Genomic DNA, 11,285 nt, shown 5'->3' on the forward strand with positions numbered 1-11,285 from the left:
GTGTTAAATAGTTCTTAGTTGGTTTAAGAAATTCATTTTGCAGGCCATCAGGTTCCGGGTGACTTACTGAGTTTAAGATGGTTTAGCCCCAGGAAGACTTCCTGCTCTGAAAAGGGTCTATTTATACAACTGACAGAGTCCACTTCTGTATGTCGAATAATCCAGAGTAACACTTTGCATGAAGAGCAGATGCTAAAAGTGGTCAGACCACTCAGCCTGACTAACGTTTGTAGATAATGAGTTGGAATTTCTCCCCATTCTGAGAACCTTCGAAAAGGATCAGGGATTAATTCTAGAATTAACCAGTAACATTTTTTGTTGATTAACGTACTCTTGTCTATTCCTTCTAAAAGAGATTTAAACTCTTTTCTTAGCTGTTTATAAATATCAAAACTATTTCCCAAAGTTCTGTGCAGCCTCAATACTGCATATTTCCTTCTTTTATCACACTGTATATCTTTGTTCCACCATGGTGGTTGCATTTCTCCACTTTGATTTATTAAAGATTGTCCACGTTTATGGATTTTCCTCAAATCACAAGCAGCGGTCAGGTACATGCTTGTTAGTATTGAAACACAGTGCGTTACATTTTCTCCTGATTGTCTATGTAACTGATCATAATCAGAGAGAAAGACATCCTGGAACGTATTCAGGAATGGCTGTACAGAATCACTATTTACACACATACTTTATCCATGGATCACATTTAGTGTACATAGACGTATTATTACTACAACTTTTTGGGGGCTTGTATATTGAACATTAGAAAACAATTCCATTCTCAAGGTGCAAACAAGAGGAAAATGAAAGGAGTCATCTCCAACAAGTATTTTAAAGTCTGTGAATTATTGGAATAAATCAGAGGATGACCAAGACTTAGAGTGCTCTCCCTTGGCTGTGATGTAAACACTTTTGTTGGATCAGCTAATTGAACATTGGGGTTGACTTCTTTAGAACGGTCACTCACACACACGACTTTGTTATGTTTCCCCATCAACTAGTATCCTTGGTGATTTTCCCTGATTTCTAGCCTCGGCGAAGAGTGTGGATAATGCACGACGATCCGCGCGGACTCTTTTCGTAAGGTCTTCCGAGATTTGCCACGACACTCTGGATATAATGAGTTCGTCGGTATTTTCTATCACTAGGGTATCTTTCATTAAAACTCTAACCTTCTCCGAAATGTCCCAAGTTTCATTGGCATGCCCATCAATTCCGTGAAACACAAGGTTACCCCCCTGCCGAGAACGTGGCTCCACGTCTTCGTGTTTATCACTCGTGTCCTGTAGCTGTTCTTGTGAACGTCTGTTTTCGGTTTTCAACTTGTCCAGCTCGGTTTTCAAGTGCAAGTGCGTCGCCATCTTGTTAACTTTGTCATTGATGCGTGTGGTGCGTTCATTTTAAACCACATATCTCACATTTTAGTTCCGTTAATACCCTCATGAGGTCTTCGTTTGTAAACCTTTCCGTGGCGGTTGCACCTTCTATCAATGTAGTTTGTCGAGTAACTCGGGGAGGTCGACTTGTCGGGCCCCGACCCCGGGTTAGATTCCACAACACCACACGCGCCCAGCAATGTCAATAGTAGCCAGAGGAGACGCATAAACATTAAAACTTTTCTTCCAGTGACGTCAATACCATTTACAGTCCTTTTGTCTTTATTTGGTTGAGTGAACGTTCCATCTCTTACTCGATAGGACACTAAATCGATCCTCATGCTGAGAGAGAGAGAGAGAGAGAGAGAGAGAGAGAGAGAGAGAGAGAGAGAGAGAGAGAGAGAGAGAGAGAGAGAGAGAGAGAGAGAGAGAGAGAGAGAGAGAGAGAGAGAGAGAGAGAGATGCAGAGAGAGAGAGAGGGATGAGAGAGAGAGAACATTACGGGTAGCTTCATGCAGTCGGGGATGACGAGCATTTGGCATTAAACCGGAGCTTGCCAAATCAATGGGCGAAGGTTTGGCAAGTCCACTAAACCTTGCCAAACTGAAAGACTTGATGGGAAAATAATATTGGCCACGGAATTGTGATGGTTTAGTTGTGCCAAAAGTGAATGAAGAGATATGGCATGAAACAAGGCAGGCAAGTAAAGTCACGGGACATAAACATTCAGCACGTGCAAGGTCTGACTGTGAAATCTATGGTCCCTATTATGCATGTTGCGGATTTGATGATGACAAGACTTAGTATTGTGCATCGGAAGGAGCTTGATAAGAAGACAGATGTTCTCTTCAAAAGAGACATATGTTCTGCGACTGCTTCCTGGGGCCCATGCTGATATGAACATGAAAAGGCGTGTTGCCTTTAAACAAGACTTGAGAGGGCGGTACAAAAGGCTGTGTACTTCAGGCATAATAGTGACAGGCAAGTCATACAGCAGGTTGGAGCAATGATTGTGTCTTCAGACTGTTTTATCACAAACCGGTTACTCGGGACAATAGCTATTGTAGTGCAGTATTGGAATCAGTGTCAAATGAATGATTAACTTGTATGCCCCCTCTAATTAACAAGTTGTTGGTTTATCGAGTTAATGTTCATCATTTAAACATGTTTATTCATTATTGTTTATTCATGTTCAACTCTATAGAAGGCTGGGTGGGACAACTTAGGAATGGCCATAATTTATATCATTGAAAAGATCTCGAGGAGATGAACCCAAAACGTTCATGTGCCAGTGCGCTCACGTGTTCATATGCTCACAAATTGGCTCTGAAAATGCATTTCTGCAGAAATTTCTGGCAGAATTTTTTACCGCAGATTTTTCTGGCAGAAATATTTTTTCCCGCAGAAATTTCTGGCAGAATTTTTTATTTCACTACCAGAATTATCTTAATTGAAAAATATTAGACACCATCTTTTGGATAATTCAGTATGGACTTTCTTCAAATGATGTTGTTTTCTCTTGTAAACAACTTCAAGTGGGAGGGAAATGGTTCCCAGAAGTAGATCGCCGCACAAATCTTACAAGGCATGTTTTAACATATTATCAAGACGAAATGAAAATAAAAAATAATTTGATGATTTCTTTATACATCATTTATTCACACTCTGTATTACATGAGTTTCATTGGGCTAAGTTGCATTCATTTCATCCCTGATATGAGTCCCGTTGTCCCTTTGGTATGGTTTATGTATCTCTATTGTTTGTATAGTCACTCGAACTGTACAATGGAACACTGCATTGTATATGACAGATGTGTACTCTAGAAACCACAATGAAGCTATTTTTCAAACAGTCTTACAATAATCGAATCAGGATTAGGTGTCTTCCCCTTAATACGACATTTGGTATTACAGTGAAAATGTTTCGCCGAGGTAGACTCATGTTGTTTTTATGGATTAGTGAGGTGGGTTATACTATAAACTGAACTGCATAACGAAATCGGTGTTCATTTTCATGATATCAACTCACATTGCAATATGAACATGATTTCAGCTCACTGCTTATTAATTGACATTGATTTATTTTTTAAAAATGACTAACTGATTGACATTGATTCACTACTACTGATTGCCTTTGACACTGATTTTAATTCACTAATTATTTGTTGATATTTACTCACTAATTATTATGGGTATATATCCTGCTTATCCGCGCAATCCAAGGCATTACTTTCGAAATGGCAAATCAGCAGTTAGAATACAAGTTCATTCCAACCTCACGTGGAGGAAGGTATCTCTGTATAGATGGATACATGTTTAGAGTGAGTCACAAACGCAATGCTGCATCGCGGATATCATGGATGTGCCTAGATAAGAACTGCACTTAAACTATATATTTCTACAGTTGAATAATGACATTCAAATGTATATAAATTATTTGTTATCGATAAAATGGTCACGGATAAAAATGTCATATGTATTTTAAGGGGTGTAAATAATGGTTCGAGGGAGTATTTCATTTATTTACCGGTTAACAATTTAGAATCATCCATGTACTTAAAATCACACAGAACCTCCGTTGTTCTCCAGAGACAGTCGACTTGAAAATCCTTGCATGCTCCACTGATTTGTTGTTTCAAACGTCACAGTTGTCGTCTTCCGGGAACTAACAGAACGAATCTTCCATAGGTAGTAGGCAAGTGGTGAGTGTTCAGGTCAAGGGTTCTGATTACAATATTATTATGTTGTGAATTGAGACAGGGATGCATGTATATACATATTGTATAAAACTTCTTCAAATCCTGCATTATGTTGTGAAAAGTTTGTGTAATAACGTAATGCGGGTAGAAAACATGTGTTCTAGACAGTAGTAATAAACTATCCCAACAAATACCATCCTGTGTAAATACTCGTAATGACTCATTATTTGGGAGAGTGTGTATTTGACCGTCCTTTCACCTGTATCAGATAATTTATGAGACACCTGTGTGTGGGCCACTTCTTGTTTATTTTAGGTAATTAGCAATCAGTGTGATCAACTGATCTGGATCTGATCTTGTTGGGCTTGGGGTATTTGCATCAGAATGACAATAACTGATTCATGATCAGGAAACTAAAACTATATACACTTCTGTTATTACCCCCAAGACCGGTTTGAGGAATTTAAACAATTCATATCATCATGACACTAGACAATACATTATATGTTTTGGTTCAGTTCTGTGTTAGATATATTCGATACACTATGTTTCAGGTGTACAAGGTCGGTTAAAGTAGGTTGTATATATATACAAATTATTCAACAACGTTATGAACAGCAATTATGATTGTATGTTTCATTGGCATTCTTGTCGTTGCTACTCGTCCCTTTCCAACGATATTGAGTCAAACCCAGGACCACGAAGACAAACAACTATTGAGGGAGAGGTTTGTGATTCCGAAACGCTAAAAGACATTAGGGATATGAGACGAGAGACACAGAAAAATTTTGAAAAACTTTTCAGCCAAAAATAAAAAAATAGAACAGGATGTGGTTACACTAACAGAAGAAAATGAGGAACTGAAAACAACTGTGAAACGTTTAACAAATAAAATTGACCATCTGGACAATAACTCAAGACAGAACAACATAATACTGTACAACATCAAAGAGACATCTGGAGAATCTAACGATGACGTTACAAATAAAGTTCTCGATGTTATAGAGAATAAAATGAGTATCACAGACATAAGAGAATTTGACCGTGTCATTCGCCCTCCTTCGAAGTCACGTGGTGCCAGACCGGTGTTAGTTACCTGCCTCAACCTCTGACACAGGACAAGGATTTTACAGTCAGCCAAACTTCTTTAAAGGACACGGTATCTCCATTTCACAGGATTTCACTGAAAAAGTATTGTCTACCAGGCAAAAACTCAAAGGATTCATGACCGAGGCCAGAAACGAAGGTAAATTCTCTACTCTTAAAGGTGATAAAATCCAAATTGAAAACAAACTTTATCGACTGAACGACACTGAAGATGAATTAGTTCTGTTAAAAAAACATTCCCTCTTCGATCTCCGAATACTGACTCTAACAAATAGGGGCGTGGTCAAGGCCCACGTGCAGTAACTAAGTCCTGGACTGCTGTTCTGTGGAATGTAGAAGGTCTAAAGAAGAAAATTTGCCGGGAACATATCATCAACTTTCTGAAAAAATCACCTGTATATCTCTCGTGGAGACGTGGTCAGATGAAAATGAGGAGTTATTGTTTCAAGGATATACAGTGTTTGGGAAGTGTAGACAAAAACATGCCAGCGCCATTAGAAATTCAGGGTGGAATAACTGTATTAATCGCCGACACTGTCTCAGAATTTGTGTCATTAATCTCGACGGAAAGTAACAACATACTATGGTTACGTGTGCGTGTACCAGTTTATCATTTTTCCATATTTATGGGTGTTGTTTACTGTTCTCCTGCAAAGGTCCAGTGCACATGCTGATGAAGCTATTTTACTCTTTTGGAAGATGATGTAAACAAATTCAGATCAAATGAACCTGATTGTAGAATCATAATTCAAGGTGATTTGAATGCACGCACTGGGAATGGATGTTACAAAGGTTATATTGTTAATGATGACCCGAGGTATCTCCCGATTGATGATGACATAGATTATATAACCGACGACGCCATCGAACCACGTGCATCACGTGACACTGTGATCAACAAACGTGGCTATGCCCTATTGAACTTCTGCAAAACATTGGACCTGAGAATATGTAATGGCCGTCTATTTCATGATAAAGGTAAACGTAACATAACATGTTTTGCCAATAATGGACAAAGTGTTGTTGACTATGTGCTTTGTTCGGACAATGCTTTTGAACTTTTTGATGATTTTAAAGTGTCCGATGAAGTTGAGTCGACTCATCTGCCAATAACATTTTCGTTTTCATTGACACTGAATAATAATGAACGTTTCCACAATCTTTCATCTAAAACTAGATATCGATGGAACAGTGACTGTTTACTAGAATACCTGCACAACTGGGATGTATTACCACCCGATGTTATAAACCAGTTTCATTCCTTTATTGATAACGGTGATGTTCAAGAGGCCTCGTTACTTTTTAATACGGTTATGCAATCATGTGCCAGTTTCTGTAAATCTTGTGTATTGTCGACAAATAATGTTCCAAAGGGAGACAGCTGGTATGACGGTGAATGCAAGAGTGCACGTGATACCGCTCGGCGCCTTCTGCGTGCTTTTCAAGCAAGTAACTGTAAATCTGATAGACAACGTTATGTTGAGTCTGTGTCACACTATAAACAGTTGTGTGCTGTGAAACTGTCTTCATCATTTTCAGATTACACACATAAACTTAGTAACGCACTCTCTACTAAAGACAGTAAATTATTCATGGAACTGTGAAATCGAAATCATCATTTGTAAACAATAATATTTCACCATTTGACTGGATGAATCATTTCAAGAATGTCTTTTCAGTCTTCCTATTGTTCAGCCGATGAAGAACACTTCTATATTTCTGTCAATCATTTTGTTGATTCAATCAGTGATAGACTTATTGATTCATCTGTGGACAATGACTATTTGGATAAAGAAATATCCTACCAAGAAATAGTTAATGCTATTCAAGAAATGCATAATGGAAAAGCACCAGGACTCAGTGGCATTCCAATTGAATTTTTTTTAAATGCACCCCATCATTGTATTGATTTATTGAAATGTCTTTTTAATAGCATTTTGTCTACAGGTATTTATCCATCTCAGTGGACGTATGGAGTTATAATTCCTTTGTATAAGAAAGGTAAAACTGATTGCCCTGGGAATTACAGACCTATTACACTGCTTGAAGTAACTGGTAAAATATTTTGTAAAATTATCAACAACAGGTTAAACTCTTGGGCTGAAAGGGAAGAATTCTTCGTTGACGAACAAGCTGGGTTCAGGTATAGTTTCCAAACACATGATAATATATTCATTCTTAATGCTATAATTGATAAATATCTTTCACTTTACAAAGGTCGCCTCTATTGTGCATTTATTGACTTGAAGGCCGCTTTTGACTCAGTCGATAGGTGTGGTCTCCTTTACAAACTGTGGCTTGGCAACGTGAAAGGTAATACCTACAGGCTATTGAAAAATATGTACCAAAATGTTAAAGCTTGTGTGTCGATGAGAGATGGTTACACACCGTTTTTTGATTGTTTATCAGGAGTTCGTCAGGGATGCCAGTTATCTCCCTTTCTCTTTTCCTTCTTTGTCAACGATATTGTTGATTGTCTATCTGCTGATGGTCAGAGGGGTATCAATCTAGACTTAGTTGAGCTGTTCATCCTATTGTTTGCTGATGATATTGCGCTTTTGACTTTACAGTTATAGGTCTGCAAAAGAGGCTAGACAAGCTTAGTTTCGTATTGTAACAAGTGGAAATTGAAAATAAATCTTGATAAAAAGTAAAGTTATTGTATTCAGGAAGGCCGGTCGACTAAAGGCCTGTTTATACGGCGACATTTGCACATGTGTATATTTTTTGCATATGTGTAAATTTGCTTACATGAGTATATTTGGTCGTATAAACGCAATTACACATATGCAAATTTTACTACCCCAAGCAAAAATACTCCTGGCCTAGACCAGGTGCAAATGTTTTACTACCGGTGAGTAAATGCTTATTTTTTGCTACCCTAAGCAAATCTGGTCGTATAAACGCATAGCAAATTTACTCAGGGTGAGTATTTTTCCCGCTCGATTTCATAATGGCTATTTTGGTAGTTTCCCGCCTAAACTTTACGCGCCTTATTGGTCACATATCTGTCAGTTGATGTCTAGCTTCCATTAAAAACAGACACACGACAATGGCGAACCGGAAAGAAACTCGCGGTGCCAAAAGACGCGGTTCCGCTTGGAATGACGAGGAATAAAAAAGAAAGGAATCCACTGGAGGGGAAAATGAAAAGAAGAAAAGCGAGAAGAAAGAGCTCGGAAGACGAGGATGGAAGTAGCACTGAAATCTGTGATGGATGGATTTAGTGCAGCAAACGAGAGAGCTGATGATAAGGTTCTTGACCTTGAACGCCAGAAAATAGAACTTGAACGCCAAAGCTTGATGTCAGAAAGCCAAGATCGAATCAGATGAAAGACAGAAGCGTGAAGAGAGACAGCACCAGTTCAACATGATGAATATGATTATGAGAGCTGTACGGGGACATGACAACAGCCCCACCTGTCCCATACAGCACGGGTCGTACAGGTCAGTATGATGGAGGTGAATCGGTAAGAGGTCCGGGCCCTTCATCACGCTATTCCTCGACAGTCAACCAACAATCTTCAAATGACGATTCTTGGATAGCTGATACTGAAGACGGAACAAGTTTCTACAATTTGTAGACTTCATGAATGACACCAGACTATAAATGATACATTCATGACTATTTTAACTATTGCTCAATTCTGTTTTTCTCATCAACCGCCATGAAGTTCATTGGCGTTTGGTTTCCATTTCATCCTTCGAGTTAGTTCCAGTGTGTGTCTTGAGACGTTTCCGTTCTGGTGTTTGTCCAGCCATATTCTTAGTGCTGCTGTAATCACAATGTTCATTTGAGCAATCTAGACAGCATCTAGATATAAGCCTTGTAATAATTCATGTTCTCTTATGAATAAAGGATTTTTAGATTTAGTGCACATTTCACTTTTTCCGAAAAGAAGAAAAAGCATGGTTTTCACCCTCTGTTACCAGCTTTGAATAATTACTGAAAGCTCTCGTAATTATCCTTACAGCTTTGAGGATAATGCTGTTGAAACCATGACTTGTCATTCACTAATAACGTCAAATGTTTGCGTATCTTACCGTTTCGAAAATCATGATCCTGGTTTTGAGGCTATCGAAAGTGTGTATTATAGCTAATGCAAAACGTCATGTCAAATTGTTCTCTGAGGTTATGGTCAATGTGTTGCAATATTGTATTGATGTGTTGACATAAAAGAAAGGATTGCTTACATCTTCACAAAATACTTTAATTTGAATTTTGAAACACGTGCATGTACAAGTTTAAATGTTTACAATAATCACCAATATGAACTATACATGGTTTACTCAAAGTAAATGTCTTCACAAATGAATAATGTCTTTAAAACACATCGTTGCAGAAAGCCAGCGCGATTTCATCACGCAGAGCTTTCGCACATTGGATCCCTTCGTCGCCCCCATCCTGTACATCCAGTTGGTAGTCATTTTCTTCTTCGTCTTCTTCGGTGTCCCAATCCTCCCTGTAGAGGTCACGTACACTCTCGCAAATGTTGTGGAGGACAACACAGCATGTAATTACCGTGCAGGCAAATTCGACGTCAACGTCCATCCTCTTCTGCAAACACCGCCAGCGTCCCTTCAAGCGACCAAACGCGTTTTCAATCGTCATCCTGGCTCGGCTGAGTCGATAGTTGAAGGTACTCTGAGCTGGAGTGAGGTTAGCTCTGCCAGTGTAGGGCTTCAATAACCATGACTTTAAGGGGTATGCTGCATCACCAAGGAGCACCAAGGGCATCTGTGTATTTCCAATGTTCTTCAACCAGTTTGGTAAAGAGAGAACCATCATCACCAAGGAAATTAATGACTGAGTTCACTCAAGACACGGGCGTCATGCACTCAGCCTGGCCAGCCAATATTGATGTTTGTAAACATCTGGTTGTGGTCACATACCCCTTGAAGGATAAGAGAATAGAAACCTTTCCTGTTCAGGTAGTCACCGTGTGAATATTTAGGAGCTATGATAGGGATGTGACTGCCATCTATAGATCCTACACAGTTTGGAAATCCCCAACGCTCCTCATAGCCCCTGATAACATCCTTCAATGCGTCTCCCTGGGGGAACCTGACGTATTCAGTCAGGAGAAGTTTCATGATGGCTTCGCACACTTGATCGACGCAGATACATACGGTTGCCTTCCCGACACCAAAAGGTTGGCCACAGTTCTATATTCTGCGGAGGAAGCCATCCAATAGATTGTTATAGCAACCTTTTAGGAGAGAGCTCATCGTTTAGTCGAGTACAGATCAATTCATACGTTTCTCTTCGCATTCTAAAATTTTCTAACCATTCGGCATCAGTGAAATGTTTGCCAACAACTTCCGTATACCAATGACTTGATCTTGGCTTTCTTCTAGAAGTTCGATCATTGGAACATCCCAGTATCAGACCAACACTGATGTAATATGGGAAATGCCTATACCTTCTTGTTATCGCACGTCTTACGCCATCCATTGCTAGTGCAGAAATGAACTATTATCAAGATTTACTACCGCTTTGCCTAAAGTCCGTATGAACGCATAGCAAATTGGTCACCCTAGCAAATTACACTCCCTATGTAAATTTACTCATGTATGCAAATTTGCACATGTGTATATTTTTCGCCGTATAAACAAGCCTTAAGCCTTAAAGACATTATGAAAAGTTCCATTTGAATGGACAGTTGCTTGAGAAATTGTCGCATCATATAAATACTTGGGTGTTCACTTCTCTTCCTCTGGATCATGGTATATTACACAGAAAACTTTGGCTGACCAAGCATGGAAGGTGTTGAATATTTTCAAATCATCGGTTAAGAATTTTTATAATCTACCAATTAATGTTTTGCTCCACATATTTGATGTCAAGGTTCTGCCATTGTTACTATACGGAAGTGAAGTCTGGGGTTTCCACCCGTCGCCATCTGTATTGAATGTACACGATAGGTTCTGTAAACAGGTTTTGGGTCTCTCAAGATACACGCCAAATATTGCAGCGCGTGCTGAGATTGGTCGTCATTCATTAAAGGTAAATCAGTACATTAAGATTGTTAAATATTGGGTTCGCCTCCTGTCTCAAGTTGAGAATGTAATCTTAAATAAGGTATATGAGTATCAGTATTGT

At 39.0% G+C, this 11,285-nt stretch overlaps 1 protein-coding gene across 1 annotated transcript; it reads right to left on the reverse strand.

Moving 5' to 3' along the window:
- Positions 1 to 9,372: 9,372 nt before the first annotated feature.
- LOC124274635 (protein ANTAGONIST OF LIKE HETEROCHROMATIN PROTEIN 1-like) lies at positions 9,373 to 10,279 on the reverse strand. Its single transcript, XM_046709995.1, is given in 2 exon segments — positions 9,373 to 9,920; positions 10,007 to 10,279. Coding segments are annotated over 2 exon segments (684 nt in total). The 5' UTR covers positions 10,277 to 10,279; the 3' UTR covers positions 9,373 to 9,506.
- Positions 10,280 to 11,285: the final 1,006 nt, after the last annotated feature.

The sequence above is a fragment of the Haliotis rubra genome, unplaced genomic scaffold (assembly GCF_003918875.1).
Source record: "Haliotis rubra isolate DU_JTF1 unplaced genomic scaffold, ASM391887v1 Scf1922, whole genome shotgun sequence".
NCBI lineage: Eukaryota > Metazoa > Mollusca > Gastropoda > Lepetellida > Haliotidae > Haliotis > Haliotis rubra.